The sequence below is a fragment of the Rhinichthys klamathensis genome, unplaced genomic scaffold, assembly GCF_029890125.1.
Source record: "Rhinichthys klamathensis goyatoka isolate OS25496 unplaced genomic scaffold, OSU_Roscu_1.1 h1tg000420l_1, whole genome shotgun sequence".
NCBI lineage: Eukaryota > Metazoa > Chordata > Actinopteri > Cypriniformes > Leuciscidae > Rhinichthys > Rhinichthys klamathensis.
The window spans coordinates 39336-56172 of record NW_026606918.1 but is presented as its reverse complement, the minus strand read 5'-3'; the positions used below and the strand labels follow the sequence as shown (position 1 = coordinate 56172).

The 16837-nt window shown below is 37.6% G+C and overlaps 2 protein-coding genes across 2 annotated transcripts in view; both read right to left on the bottom strand.

Annotated features, from left to right (window-relative positions):
• Positions 1–30: 30 nt before the first annotated feature.
• Positions 31–11818, bottom strand: lrrc71 (leucine rich repeat containing 71). The gene is made up of 14 exons (XM_056235355.1): positions 11664–11818; positions 11418–11528; positions 11196–11309; positions 11025–11100; positions 10833–10907; positions 9354–9422; positions 7870–8029; positions 7673–7756; positions 7386–7577; positions 7064–7139; positions 6902–6975; positions 1438–1549; positions 1257–1345; positions 31–186 (listed from the first exon to the last, which is right to left on the bottom strand). Exons 1-14 carry the CDS (start codon positions 11746–11748, stop codon positions 49–51), a joined length of 1455 nt encoding a protein of 484 aa, XP_056091330.1. The 5' UTR covers positions 11749–11818; the 3' UTR covers positions 31–48.
• Positions 11819–14960: 3142 nt separating this feature from the next.
• ash1l (ash1 (absent, small, or homeotic)-like (Drosophila)) overlaps positions 14961–16837 on the bottom strand; it is a 32035-nt gene continuing 30158 nt past the window's right edge. The window contains exon 27 of the mRNA XM_056235369.1: positions 14961–15987. Within this exon, the coding sequence (XP_056091344.1) occupies positions 15896–15987 (92 nt within the window). The 3' untranslated portion in view covers positions 14961–15895. The remainder of the gene's footprint in view (positions 15988–16837) is intronic.

Genomic DNA, 16837 nt, shown 5'->3' with positions numbered 1-16837 from the left:
ATATGCTATATTCTTATGTTAACGTTTATTTTCTTGTCATTTACATTGTTAAGCTGCACTGGTGGTCTTTAGTTCACCATGTTCATCCTCCACCTGACCAGTGTTGTTTTTGTTTAGAGGGTCCTTGAGAGCCATCATTTCCTGTATCTTCAGGAAGATGTCACAATCGGATGGAAACCGATTTCTCTGAAAAACAGCTGAAATTAAAAAAGCTCTTTATCCCTGTATGGGACTTATTATGAAATCACAGCTAGAAAAAATATATGACTTTATATTTTACATATTTCCAAAATTTGTTTTCTACATCTGACCTTTGCCTTTTTTAGGGTGCCGTCCTTTATAACGGAATGTGTCCTATTAGGGTAAATTATTTTTGGCAAATTGTCTGAAATTTCACACATATTCAAATCCATTTTCACTCTCTGAAAACTACTGAAAAGGTCTTAGTGTTTCACAAAACACTTTTGAGTTGTTGATTTTTACAAAATGTGCATTAAAAATGACAACATTGGATGTACAATGATATTAGCCTGGTTAAAACCAGACCATTCTCAGTTGTAACTGAGTTATGGTCTGGCAAAGCGTCATAGAAAAATCATTTCCAGAGGGGCGTCACCAACGGACGTCGCGGATAGACCTAAAACCAATCAGAGCGATGAAGGAGATGACGTATGCAGAGCAGCCGAGAAACATCTCCGAGTGTTGTTCTTTGCTAGGTTTTTAACAAAAAGGAAACGTTCAAATCGCTTAAAACAGACGCGACAGCTGATTCGACCGAGTGATGTTCGACGGCGGCATCCATCTTTGTAATGTAGGCTACAAAATCTGCTTCAAAATCCCAGCGCTGTCGTCATCGTGTAAAGCCCGCTCCAACGTTTCTGATTGGTGCCTCGATTTCGACGGATTGGAAATGGGCTTGAATGAGCTCTTTGTCAGACTAACTTTCAGAGCAAATCTAAATTTGCCGGAAGTTGTCTGGCTTTTCCCAGGCTACAATGATATATAAATAAATAAAAAATTATATGTATTTCCCAGTCTAAAATTAACTCACAATGGAGCCTTGACTGCATGTGACCAATCATGGATTTTAGTTTTATTGGCTGAATGGGATGTCATATGATAATACTAAAATGTAATTATTTTTTTGGTTGAATGTTATTATTGTATTTTAAATGCAATTTGCTCTGCGTCATTTATAATGACGATACACCATAGAGGGTTTTAAAAAGGTTTAGGAAAAGAGTGATGAGACTCACATTGAGAGAAAGACGCAGAAGTCCACCTTCACCCTGGCCTTCCAAAGATGAGAGGAACAGCTTGAGTGACTGCTCAGTCAGCTTATTTCCTGAATTATCAGAAAAGAAAATGTTACAGCCATAACACTCTAGTATGTTTTACTCTAATACTGAAATAAAACCAAGTCTGAAATGAAATCACCTGACAGATTCAGAGAAGTAAGGCATGTGTTTCCTGGATGAATGACTTTCCCTCCAGTGTGCACAATTCCAGGATCCAACAGAGGAATCACCGTCTCAACCACCTCCACTGTCTGACATACAAATGTTCCCATGCTTAATGTGAAGGATGTTTAATTTTCAAAGCTCTTATTATAGCAAAGAGGTTTCCTAAACATTTAGGAAGTTATTTTCTCTGACTTCTTAGTCCATTCCATTATCTTATCCTGGACTAAGATGGGATGGAGATATAAATATTAGGCAAGTCGATATTCTGAACCAAATTTTTTCAAGCACATACCAATTCCAAACCACATTAAACTTGTGTATAACCATTTATAAGTGACATAGTTGTGATCAAAATAATTCAACCCCCATTGCAAATCAGGTTTATTGGCAAAATTTACAGACTTTCAGCTGTTTGCAATAAACAAAAAATAAACAAAAGTAACTCAACACAGAAAATGTTTCAAGTGGTTTCCCCAAATTCAACTGAGTTAAAATGCAACTTTTAATGACTTTCGCAATCACAAAATTATTCAACCCCCTGCAAAACAGGTCTTGCCTCAAGCACACCTGATGCAACTAATCAAGGGCTTCATTAGTTGCACCAGCTGTGCTTGAGCTAGAACACATGAAATATCTGAACTGGCTAGGTTTGTTGAGTGTCACGTTGGACTGCATGTTAGAAATATGGCTGAGTCAAAAGTATGGTCAAGTCAAGAGAAGATGTCATCGCCCTTCACAAACAAGGAACAGAATACAAAAAGATAGCGAAGGCTCTAAATGTTCCAAGAGACACCGTTGAAAGCATTGTTTGCAAGTTCAAAGTTAAAGGAACGGTCACACTATCAATGGCTGCAACCAGATTTCTGAGAAGGCAGGTTCAGAAAAACACAAAAATTACTACAAAAGACCTGCAGCAAGCTTGCACAGTAAGGTGCGTACTACTGACCCAAAAGCACAATAAAACTCGACTCCAATTTGCTCAAAATCATATAAATAATCACATAGTAGTCAATGGGGACTGACATTTTTCAAAAATATCTTCTTTTGCGTTCAGCAGAAGAAAGAAATTCATACAGGATTAAAACAACTTGAGGGTGAGTAAATGATGACAGAATTTTCATTTTGAAATGAACTTATCCTTTAATTCTCAGTCTCCAGTGCCACCTTTTTACAGAACTACAATCTACCTAGTCTCCAGAAGTGCAAGGTGTCAGGTTCTCAGAGGGCAAGGAATCCTGAAACATGACCCCCTCTTATGAGAATCATAAGCTGAAGTGCCACGAAATAGATAAAGACTGATTTTTTTGCGGACATATAGGTTGAGAGTGACTCATCATGACTTAGCGGCCGTTGTGAGGGAGTCATGGTGTGAGGTGCTACTAACAATGATCAAGTTGGACCTTTCAGGGTAGGAGATGGACAGGAAATGATCTCCCAAAACTTACTGCTAGATTCTAGAAATATAAATTCTTCAAACAGTGGTACAAGAGGAAGTGGTGCTGGTCCCTTAAGAGTCACCCTCAACATTTCAGCTTGTGGTTCTTATTAAGTGGGGGTCACGTTTCAGGATTCTTTACCGTAGCAAAGTCTTTGAGAACCTGACACCTTGTACTTCTGGAGACTCTGAGTAAGTTGAAGTTCTGGTGGCACTGGAGACTAAATGGTTCCTGATGGTTACACACCTAATTCTTCACATTAAATCTTAAGGCTTTTGCAGTTAATAACTTTTCTTCTGTGGTGAACAGTACATTCCAGTTTATGGCCAGGCCCCTCTCTGTCCGTAACAGTGGACAACGTTTTGCTACATTTTGATTGGATCCTGGTGGACTAACACAAACAAACTGTCCAACGGCATCAGATAAAGATGCTAGGACAACAGCCAAACCCCTTTTAGAGGGCAAGAAGAAGACCTCTGGTACCAAGCCTGGGAAGGACAGGACTTCTGATTGGTTCAAATGCAGTTTCTGCCCTGCTCCCAGAGGATAAATATTATTGAACGTCGATCAGGAGACGTTTAGGGGCGTCGATTAGGAGACGACACAAGTTTAACTTAAAGGACAAGTTCGGTATTTTACACTTAAAGCCCTGTTTCAAGATCGTTTCTGATGAAATAGAATGGTTAAGATTAAAATTTGGACACATGCTGCTGTCCCGAGAAATTTCGGTTTCTGTGGTTGCACCCCCCCACCTCCACAATGGTTGCATAGGTGACACAAAAATCGCTGAAAAAGATGCTTTCCAAAAGGTTTTATCGTAGTTTTTGAACAACTCCATTTGACTTGACTTGGACAAAAACTACGATAAAACCTGTTGGAAAGCATCTTTTTCAGCGATTTTTGTGTGACCATATCAGTGAACACCCCTGACCACTCGGTGAGTTTCACGTCTTTGTAAACCAAAGTTTAATGCATTTTAGGAAGGATTGTTCCTAAAGGATTGAAATTTCTCGGGACAGCAGCATGTGTCCAAATTTAAATCTTAACCATTCTATTTCATCAGAAACGATCTTGAAACAGGGCTTCAAGTGTAAAATACCAACACATTCTCATCCTTTGGCGTCATATAGGTGACGCCATATGACATTTCGTCGAAATCTTACGCACATGGCATCCTTTAGCGTCAATATAACACGCACTGTTTAGGTTTAGGTCTGGGGTAGGGTTACGGTTATGTTGCCTTGGGATCTGCGTCTCATATTGACGCTAAACGATGCCATGTGCGTCGGATTTAGACGAAATGTCAAAAGCGTCACCTGTATGACGCCTTGGGTTCTGCGTCTCATATTGACGCTAAAGGATGCCATGTTCGTAAGATTTCGACGAAATGTCAAAAGCGTCACATGTATGACGCCTTGGGATGAGAATGGGCTGAAAATACCGAACTTGTACTTTAAGTCAGGTGCGTAAGGGAAAATCTACCACAGTACAAATGAATGAATGCATGTCAGTTCAATCTTTTTGCATCTTCTTTGTACTCTATTTGTTTAGAATATTGCCAAATGTATTCTTGTGGTGGTTTGGAAAGTGAGAAATGCATTGGTAAAACTTTGAAGACACTTTAAAGACTTCTAACTGTGTGCTTTATGGAAATGAGTTTCACAGGGGAAAGATGGGTGGCCCACAGCACTGTTTGGTGCTGTGTGCCAATCACAGCACCAAATTGCAATCTCCTTGTCATCGGGAAGGGATAAAGGTACCATTTCAAAAGACACTCCTTGTTCTGAGCCTGCAGCCCGTTACAGGGAAGCCAGCAACAAATACAAGTTCTGAGTCTCGGGCCTGCGAAGGTGAGACAGAAACAGATCAACAAAGTTCTGAGTCTACCAATGGCTGAGACATAACAGATACAACATCCTGGGTCTCCAGCATGCAAAGGTGAGACAGAAACAGGTTCCATGCTCTGATTCTACAGCTTGTGAGGGAGTAACAGATATGACCTCATTCTGAGTCTCCAGTCTGTGAGGAAAGAGACATTAACCAACTTTACGTTCAGAGTCTTTGTCCAGCGAGACAATAACAGATGCAGCACGTTCCATGTCTCCATGCCAGAGAGACTAACGTGGATTGACCAAGTTCTGAGTGTCTGTCCCAGAGAAGCAGAAGACAAATGTACATTTGCAACAAGGTTAAGCTCCAGAGCTCCTTATTACACTTGTGTCTTCCTTGTGTTGATAATGCAGAAGAGGCTCTACAATTTAACAATATCTCATCAATCTTTCAGATAAATCAGCTGACCAACTCCCTCCAGGTTACATTAATTCTAAATGATTGAACAACCCCCCTGTTGGGAGTGTTGTCATACTGCCAAGGTAAAAGTTTTTGAAGAAGGGAGGAAGTGGTCATCTGATGTACATATAACCACACCTTAAGTAACGTGTGATCCAAAACTCACTCAGAGATGACCAGAGTACCAATCACCATATAATTGGCATCCCTGAGTAGGCGAAAGTAAAATTACTACACTTCTCAACCTGTTTTTTTTTTTTGGTGAGCATTTCTTGTCCATGAATGGTCACACCTTTATTTTGCGATTTCTATAGTATTGCATCCTTCTCATGGGCTTTTAATAATTCCTGACTTTTCAGTGCGAGTTGGTTTTTTTTTCTTTTTTCGCTTTGGTACTATTTTCACATCTAAGGTGTACATTTTCAAAACTCTTAGTAAAAAAAATCCAAACTGATCACACTTGTAACACAGCTGGTCATTCTTTCAAAATCTGATCTCATGCTTTCATTACAGTTCTACACATTTTATTCCACATAATCATTGTTTCAAACACAAGATTATTGTAATATGTAATAAGAAGTGAACATTTAGTTTAATCACCGAAACACAACAGTATGATCTTCTTTTAACAATCAATTAATTCAACAGCAAACAAGATACATGTTTCAATTACATGAAACATGTATCATGATACAATGTTTCCTCTCTGTACTCAATCCCGCTTTATGTTCACAAATGTTGTTTCATGTTTTATTGTGACTTTCCATGGACCTAATGATTTTTATTCTGCACAAACTGTATAGGCCTATTCTATCCCCTACCCCTACATATACTAAATAGTAATCACAGAAAACTTTCTGTATTTTGACATTTTCAACAATATCACTTAGTATGATATATAAGCTGTTTTCCTCATGGGGGCTAACAGTATATGTCCCCACAAGGACCAGGATTTCAGACACACAGACACACACACACACTTTGAACATAGTGGTTAGAACAAGAAGAAATGCAAATCAAAAGTTTGATAGTAATGGCATTATGAAAGGCAACTATTGATAGTAATGGCATTATGAAAGGCATCTACTGTGAATGAAACATTTATATAGAAACAGTTATTTTGTGTAGTGAAAAGAATACTTTGTGATTTTGAGTATTGTACCAACACAATTGAAAACATAATGAAATGTTTAAAAAAAGGTGTACTTTTGATGATCTGCTGTGATATTAGCACTGAGAGTTTTGAAAATGTACACCTTACTTGTGAAAATAGTACCAAAGCGAATAAAAAAAAACTGTAAATGTCTTATTTGGCCCATTTTACATGTAAAAGAAAACATGCTTAACAATTATGCACATCTACATAAGGCGTTTTTCACTTCCAGCCATAGTTAATAATTATATATCACTTATAAATTATTATATACAAAATGAATAGTAGGTATTAAGATTGATGTGGTTTGGAATTGGTAAAATGTGCTTGGAAAAAAATATGATCAGAATATAGACTTGCCTAATAATTATGAAAGCACTGTATTCTCTGGCTGAAATGTGTTCAAAATGTTTGACAGATTATATTTTTGATTACAATATATGTCAGATCATATAATGATGGGTAAATAATAATTTCATGAAATATCTCACAGTATCTTAAATATTTATTCACCCATATATATTTTTTACAATGGGATGAGTTGTTAAATTAATTCTTACCTCTTGTTCAGAAACTGGCAGATTCTTGTCTTTGGGTCCTATCTTTCCAGCCTGACTACGGGGAACTTTATCATCTGAGTGAAAAACAAGAAGTGAAATATTCACTTTACATGTAAACCATCAAATATAAAGTGCACTTCTGAGTCAAATTAGTTTAATTACCTTTCTTGGCCACTTTTGGCTCCTCTTTCTTGGCTACCTGAGCTGGCGCTGGTTTCTCCTCTTTTTTAGGGTTGTCCTACACATAAACATTCATAAACAACTGTAAACCACTGTATTTTATCAAAATCATAAGAGACATACTCTTTTCATGTGTGTGTGTGTGTTTGGCATGCTTCTGTCGCAAGCAACAATGCAGGTGTCAATAGGATACAGAAATATAGTGGCTAGCACAGTTCATGTATGTTGGTTGGATTCCCGGCAACATTCATTTAGCCGCTGGAGGTTGTTGGCAAAGCCATGAGCCTTTCCAAAAATGCTTTACCTTCTTTTTGGTGGTGTTCTTTGCAATCTTGTTGAGGCGATCCAGCGAAGAGCTGCTGCGGACGGAAAGAGGCTGTTCCTGTGAGTCTGCAAGACTAACCAGGGACGTCTGGATCACTGATTGTTCAACTTTAGTTAACAGCTTCCTCCTCTCAACTATCTCCTCATGTGTCAGAGCAAATGGGCCAAGCACCTAAAGAAAGAAATGAGAAAGAGTTTCATAGAAATATGCACGTTTCACAGTCTAATGTCTCAAGTTAGGCAAAGTAGTTCATACTGTGTGTGTACCTCAGCCAAACGAGCTGCTCCTTCATCTCCTATTTGATTGTGGGATAAGGACAGACATAGCAAGGAACGGTTGAGACGCAGACCCTTTAGAAAGAGGGATGGGGGAGAATAAAAACTCAATTTTAAGTGTATGCAGTCTTGACATCATTAGAAATTGTCCGAACACCTTCAGACGGACAGACTATTATTCTACACACCTGAGCAATGTGTTTTGCACCTGCATCACCAATGCTATTAAAGGCCAGGTTGAGTGACAGGAGGTTTTTGTTGGCAGTGGGTACAGTGGACAGAGACGAGCCAATCAGACGAGCTCCTTCCTCTCCTATATGATTGTTGCGTAGTGATAAGTCTGTCAGCCTGCATAGACATTATTTAAAAAGAGCTTTACAAAAATGCATTACAAACAATGCATGTTGATAACATTATAATACATTTAAGTTCTATATTGCAAGCAACAAATGTATATGTGTACCTACTTAACCATATTTTGGGGACAAATTTGTACCCAGAAGTTAGCTAAATCTGACAGAACCTTATTTGTAAAAATGGTCTAAAAGGGTGTAAGGTTGAAAATCAACAAAGACTTGCTTTCCTGTTCCAACCCCCTCCAAGGGCCATTTGGAAATTTAATTGTCACACCTTTAGTTCAGTGGGGGAAGTTGTAATCTTCTGATTGGTCAGTTTGAATGTCTCTGATTTGGGTTTTAGTCACATGGTGAAAGAAGGAATAAAAGAATAACCCTAACCCAAACTGTTGCTTTCTCTCTTCTTTTTCTCTTTCTCTAGCTCTATTCTTGGGCTCTCCTAGCCTGGTTGACACCAGAACCTTCTCAGTTGTAACTGAGAGTGGGTCTGGGGAAGGTTCATTCACAGCCCATTTCCAAAGGGGAGTCACCAACGGACGTCGCTCAAATGCCTCTGGGCGCAATTGGATAGACCTGAAACCAATCAGAGCTATCGTCATCGTGTAAAGCTCGCCTCGATGTTTGTGATTGGTGCCTCGATTTGGAAAAATTGGAAATGGGCTTGAATGGGCTCTTGGCCCGACTGACTTTTGCAGAGCAAATCTCAAATCTCATGAACCACTGTAGACAAACCAACCTTTACAAGGGTTAGGATTAGGTTAAAAGTATTTATAACTATCTGTATATACTTCCATTCAAAGGTTTGGGGTCAGATTTTTTTAATGTTTTGAAAGAAGTCAAGACTGCATTTGTTTAATGAAAAATACAGTAAAAACTGTAATAATGTGAAATATTATCAAAATTTAAAATAACTGTTTTTTATTTTAAAAATGTAATTTATTTCTGTGATAGTAAAGCTGAATTTTCAGCATCATTATTCCTGTCATCAGTGTCACATGATCCTTCATAAAGCATTTGAATATACTGATTTGGTGCTCAAGAAACATTTATTATTATTAAACAATTTGTGCTGTGTAATATTTATGTGGAAACCGTGATACATTTTTGATGAATGGAAGGATTCTTTGATAAATAAAAAGTTCAAAACAGCATTTATTTGAAATAGACATTTTGGTAACATTATAAACACATTTAAATGTGTGTGTGTGTGTGTGTGTGTGTGTGTGTGTGTGTGTGTGTGTGTGTGTGTGTGTGTGTGTGTGTGTGTGTGTGTGTGTGTGTGTGTGTGTGTGTATGCGTGTTTAAAAATAACTCACATGCTGTCCTTCCCTATAAGTAAGTGGTAGCTCTGCTCAGGGAGTGGATTGCCATCCAAAACCACTTTCCTAACAAGATATAAGTTAGTAGATGATGTCATCAGATTTTCCGGTATCTATTATCACACTATCATGATTTACTTTCCGAATAGATCATTTGGGTAAGATTTACCAACAGTTTGCGGCAGCGCAAACCCTCTTTTGGCATTAAAACACTACTGTCAGGATTTACTAAGGACACACAGTGAAAGATTTGTACTGAAAATGTGTTGACAGTTATTTTTGCAGCTGACCTTATAATAATTGCATATGCATTTGTAGGAGTCTGTGGTGTAAAGCAAAACCTATAGCATAATTTCATGAAAGATGATCATTTAGGACTTGGAAATATGGTTTACATAACATTCTGAGATCTAATTAATGTTTTCTGGTGTCCCTATTATGCTAGTTTTGGTTTGGAGGTCTTCTACAATAGGTTTACATGCATCCAAGGTCAAAAAACACTTTAATTTACTCATAATATACATCGAAGCATCTCCTCTGTGTCTAAAACAGTTCGATAAAGGATTCAGTCTCTCTAATCCGGGCCACATCTGGTACATGTGGATTCCACCCGTACCCTCTGATTGGTCAGATGGCCCAGTCTGTTGTGATTGGCCTGCTGCTTACAGCACGTGTTCGAAACGAAAAAATATCATATCTGAATTTTGTACATTTGTTACAAACCTACATAGGTTTGCGCAAGGAGTAAGGCTGGAATTACTGAGGACCTGTTGCAGGCAGTTCAGTATCGGTTCTATCTTTTGAGAGACCGGGGTTTCCATCCAAACGTGAAGCGAATCTTTTCAAAGTTCGCAAAAAATCAGAGAAACAAATCAAACAAATTTTAATTAGGTAAGTTTCCATTCGGTTGTTCGAGCGGATGACGGTGGTGTTGGTAACCTAGTAACCAACAATAAATAAAACATCATCAGCGGAAACAGCCGATTAGTCACGTGGGTTTAATGTTCGCTACGTCAGAGTTTATTCGGCAAATGCGTTTCCATCCCCCATTATTTGCATTAACTCTTTTTCGCACAAGTCAAAAACCACCTCAAGCAAGAGACCTTGCTTGAGGTGGAAAAAAACAACCTTTTTTTAAATTTAGGAATTTTTTTTGTTGTTGAAATTTGCAACAGTGAAGTTTCCATCACTCGTTTCTGATGCAATACTTCAAAATGTGCATGAAAATAGGGTGATGGAAACATAGCTAATAACTCCATTTATTGTGCGTGCACTTAAATCTTTAAAACTTTGCAGACCTTCTACATCACAAACAGCTATATTACACATTACATGAAAGGTAATATCTGAAAAAGCATAATAGGGCCACTTTAAAAACCACATGAAACACTCTGAATGTGGGTCTTAATGGCACAAAAAAAGGATTAATGATGGGAATTTTAGACATTCTAGCAATTAAAGACAGTTTTGACTCACCTGAGATTTGAGCAAAGAGACACTGTGTTTCTCAAGGAGGCAAAAGTGCAATCCGTCAGGCCTACACGCCACATGCTGCAAAGCATCACCATTATTGGGAAATGGACATAACATACTGTTTTTTTTGCAACACAAACACCCATAAACATACATACCACACACACACACACACACACACACACAAAAGCTCACTGTAAGCACTGGAAATTACTGAGGGACGGCAATGTCCTGCTCAGCACCTGAAGCATCATATCATCCACCTTCCATCCTATAGAAAAAATAATAATAAAAGACATTTTGATATGAAATATTTCTTTGGAGTTTGAACAACTGCATCTAGTGCTAATAAAGCATCGGCCTTACCAGATATCTTGACTGTCTTTGACTGGTCTTCATTCTCCAGCTCTATCTCAAGGCAGGGCTCAGAGGACCATGTTGTCATTTGACTTTCTAAGGATTTCTGAGATCGATTGTGTTCTTCAGTCCAGGTTAGGGTTTTTATTAGGAAAAATTAAGAGTTGTATGGCGTTAAAAAGCATCTTTAATAGGGGAGCAGAACACAATTGTCTTATGTACAACATTTACCCATCACAGATTTTGACTGCTTCAGCTTGACAGAAGGGATCTTTTTCACACCCATGAGTTTACAGAGTCCTGTGAAGTCCATCTCCAGATTTCCTGAACACTGGTAATCATCTAGTGTGAGTGATAGGCCTACCACAACACATTGACAGTCAGTTGACTTTAATTGCCATCATGGGACATGGTATATATTTTGGTTATAATAAATATCACATTATCAAAATCCAGTCTGTCTTTACAGTCGGATACCTGCGGTTTTAGATGTTTCCTCCTCAATCCCAGAATCCACCTTGTCCACTTTCTCTTTGGAGGATTTCTCAACTCGTTTTCTCATCTTTTCAGTGGGAAACTATTTCAAATTTTTAAAACCCAAAACAAAACCAAATAATGAATTTAAATGATTAATTATTTAAAATCAATATATAGGCTAGTAAACTAACTTTGCTCATTCAGCACTAGCGTTGTAGGTGGCTCAGGTTGTATTCCGTTGTCATGCCAACCCTTGAAATTCAACTGTTACTTTTGAAGCCACCTAGTGGATGGCGGCAAACAGGGAGCTCTGAACATAGATATATACACAGAAGCATAGAAGCCTAAGTTCCCGCCATATTGGAATGGTCAAAGTTGACTGCGTCTGCAACATAGACTGCAACCGTACTTTGACCATAGACTGTAAAAAAAAAAAAAAAAAAAATTGATTCAGTATGAATATTTATATCTGCAACATACTTCGGCAGATGATTTTGTTAAACTTACACAATACAACAAGAAGGCTTCAGCCTTAAGATACATGACACTAAAAATGTACCATAGTTTAAAATCCTTTAATATTGAATTAATACATATAAGAAGAACCCAATCCAACCGGGAAAGGTTATCCCATCTCTTCGAGAATTTAAATCTCGGTAAAATCTTCTTAAAGCAACCAAAAGCTGCGCAATATTGTGTGGCATCATTGATTCTTTCTTACAGTGAGTGACGACATGCTGACCGTTCCAAGATGGCGCCGTGTCTGGACTGGTGCAGATGAATGTGGCATCTTAATCTACGTTTACATACACATCTATGGCTCTGAAGACCAGAAATAAACTGCTCTGGGGTGCGTTTCCCAAAGCCAACTATGGTCGCAAGTCCCGTCGTTACCCTATGGTCGTTACCAATAGAGTATAAAATGGAAAAGAGGCCGCACTAATATGCATATATTGTTTATTTTTGCACAGACGCGTTTCGGCGTGTGCCTTCTTCAGTGTGCCAAATACCAAGTGGCAAATGGCCTCTTTTCCATTTTATTATCTTTTAGGCCAGCACTCTTAAAATTCATCAGTATATACATTGAGTGAAGCCTGCTCCTATACTCACTGACTCGTTACCAATAGAGTTCAATGGAGATTGCGATAGTTGGCCAACGATGCTTCTGGGAAACGCCCCACTGATAGATAAACCCCAGATATCATAATGTGTCAAGTAATTACTAAAAATATTAACACATTTATTTAAAGGAGACTGCAGGATGGTTTAAAAACAACCGAAATAATTTCGGCTCCATCTATTGAATTAAATAAAATAAAAATATTTTGCGAATTGTACATCACATTTTTTTCAGGAGGTGTTATAGGAAAATATGACCTACAGACTAAATTGAATTAATAAATGTTTTCATAAATATATGACAGCTATGAAGCCTTACAAAAAAGGTATATTTTTCAAATGAATATTTTTCTTCTGTCAGGACATAGTTGTAATATTTCCTAAATGTAATGTCCGTTGCAATCCAAAGTTTTGATAAAATAAAGAGAAAATCTAATTATAAGGCACACATGTGTTAAGAACATAATAGTGATGATTTAAAGAATTAAGAATCAGTAACTACATCATGTGAAAACATCACTTATGTCTGGCATTAATTAAATCCGACAGCATTAAAATACAAGGTATTTATTAAGTTAGTATTTTTCTTTGCAAATGTATTTGGCAGTTCAAATGATGGTACACAATGTCAATGTGCTACGCAATAGTTAAAATTCACTTTATTTGAAGATGTATTGACTGTCCATACAATTAAAATACGATTTGTCTGTATAGTAATAATGGTTATTATGACCTAGTAAAGAACTGCATCACAGATTCTCTGCTAAATGTATGAGCAACAGGCAAGTATATTCACAATAATGTAGTGCTTTTTATTAAAAAACAAACAAACAAACAAAACAAATAGAATATAAAACAAAACAAAAAAAGTAAAAACCAACAGCATCTTCATGACTTTATAATTACAAACTTTGAACCAGAGTGGAAGAAGTTTCGACAAACTGTACACAACATCACAAAATGCCTGCCAGTCTGTCCATATACAATGCTTGCATCTTATTTTGTGATTGTCTAAAAATAACTAAACAAATCACACAAAAACACACAAATACAAGAAATACAAGCATTATATTTATGACCGCTATCACAAAAAAAACAGAACAATCTTTTCTCATTTGAAGAACAAAAAATTAAAAAGGAGATTAAGAACATGATATCGGGTTGACAGCTTATTTTTCTGCCAAAATATCATTTTTACATTTTTATGTTGGTTTGTTTTTTTAGTGTTCAACACTTTGCAGCAAAAAAAACGAGGAACATTATATCTTTTTCTCCTCAAAAAGTAATAATAATAATAATAATTATAATTCATATGAATTATTACAGTGACAGGTGCCAGGTCTGGGGTCACTGCAGTGTCCCCTTCGACAAAGTTCATCAGACAATCCTCCCTCTCGAAATGCGCTAAATTCATGTTTTTGGGTAACAAGGTTTCAGACGGTTTGTTGTTTATGGAAATTTGTAGCGATTATTAATTATAACGTCTGCCACTTTCTCCTCCACTTCTCGTAAAGTTACGTGTGACAGTTCTGTCAATACAAATCGTTTAAGAATGGTAATAATAATAATAACAATAATAATAATAATAATACATATAGGGCTGAATCCTGTACAATACAATACACAAAATCCATTATCAAGATATTGCTTTTGGAGACATTTCTCACATTTTCCTGTCTGTATATATACATAGCTTGGCACTATACAACTTTCCTTTTGTTTGTCAGTTTTCATTGTTGTTGTTTTTCTGTGTCGGTCCATCTAAGGGGTTTGAAATACTTATCTGTCATAGCTGAAGCTTTAAGAGCAAAAAAAATCTCATCATGATTTTGTATATAAACATTCTCCATGGCAACCTGAAAGGCCATTAAAAAAATTAAAAGAAAATTAAAAGAAAATGACAATACTAAAACCGCGACCCAACCCCATCCCACCCGCCCTACAAACCACAAAAAATATGACATCACATGATTTAATAAGTTCTTGTGAATTCATGAATTTAACTGTTTATTAACTGCTGTCAAGCCCTTAGTTGTTTCCTCTTTCGTATTTATATTATCAGAATGGGCTCACACACACACACACACACACACACACACACTCACAAACACCGTAAAGAATCTCACACTACCATAAACAAAAAACGCTCAGGATCATGGCATTCTAAGGCGTTATATATATTTAAAGCCAGCGCGCCTCCACTGCTAGATTTTGTTTTGTTGTTTTTTTTAGCTGGTGAATTAAATACTTTTCTTTTTAAAAGGGGGCGGAGCTGGCACCCACTCTAACCAATCACAATGCCCATGATAACAGAAGCGAAACATTCCAGCCCAGTCCCGAAATCACAAACATGGATACCCCCGTCGTGCTCCATTTCTAATGTAATTGCAGTATAACAAACAAAAAAACATAAAAAGAAGGTAATATACTTATTTGTTTTGCTTTATCATACAGCATTCATCAATACTGTGTGAATGTTAGTGTGTCTTATCCGTACATCTCCGGGGAGCGAATGATGTCCGTGTTGTTAAAAGTGCAGTTAGCCAACGTTCTTTCTCAGCTCTCTCCTTTCTTTCTCAGTCTACGGGCAGTGTGTGTGCGCTACACTGCACCTCCTATGTCGCTCCTATTTCTGTTTTTTGCCTCGTTCTGCTCTTTCTTGGTAGTTTTCAAGTCATTGCCACTGTAGACCACAAGGTGGCACCGGTCTCCCATTTTTTCTACATGCAGCCGAAACGAAGGCCAAATTTAGTACCACGCGCTTCCTTAACAACTTAGTCATTGGAGACGTTTGACCAGTAAAGTCGTAGTTCATCCATGACAATTGGGTTTGAATTTCAAGGCGCTTTTCTTCAGTTTCAACTTTCCTATGTGACACTTGCACTTTTGAAACGCATCAAGGTCGACGACTCGCAGCAAATTGCGTGTCCTCAGTGCACGAACCTCGGCCTGGTCTCTCTTGTAGTTCCTTTAGAAAGAAACTGCAAGATATAAATATCCTCCCACCTCCATTTTCCCTCTTTTTTTTTTCAGGTGTAGTCCACCTCTGCTCCTCGATATCCATTATTCTCTTGCTGCTCTGCAAGCGTGCTCAGCAGAGAGTGCTGTCAGCATTACTTCCTGCAAATAAATTCGCTCAGTCCAAGCGTCCGTCTGCGGAGGCGGCGACCAGAGCCTTCCTCGAGGAGATACGTCACATCTATCGCTGTAAAGGAGACATGAAGAAATTCGTTTTCATCAAACTTGCATTACATTAGTTGCAGTGTGGGGTTAAAAGAGCAGCTTATGAATACACATTATGTTTAAAAATTGTAAAAAATAAATAAAAAAGATCCTGGTCCAATTTCACCCCTAAATAAATGTAACCAAGTCCTTTGCAAAGAAATCTCTCTCTCCTTTCAGAAGAAATGTAATTTATGGTACTGAATGACAAAAATTGAGTCATCAATAAAAATGTTTATATTATTTTTAGTGCTGTCAAACGATTAAAATATTTAATAGTGATTAATCGCATTAATGTCATAGTTAACTCGCAATTAATCGCACATTTTTATCTATTCTAAATACCTCTTGATTTCTTTTTGTCCCATTATTTTTTCTCATTTTAATGCTCTAATCAACATGGGAAAAGTGGATCGGCTTGCTTTGTGCAAATATTTTTTATTGAAAACAACATTTGCATATACTGTTCAATTTCACACTAACATTCTCACTTGGAGCAAATAATCTCTCACACAATGTAACACTGTCCATTAATAAAAGGGTGAAAGAAATACTGGCGAGGTCCTGATATTGACGAGGGGGCGGAGAATTCGCATCAGCTGTGTGTGTGTGTGTGTGTGTGTGTGTGTGTGTGTGTGTGCTTGGCCATCATCAAGTGGTATTTCAGACTGGACGTGCTGCGATGATGATAGCTCAGTTCACAACGACAAAACACACAAATCACTTTGGTCTTGTCAATGGAACCATTTGGCAACTTTTTAAAAGTAAACTTTCCATTCAGAATCTTATTGGCATCCATTTCGGCGTCTCGCGCTCGTCATCCACTCAAAACG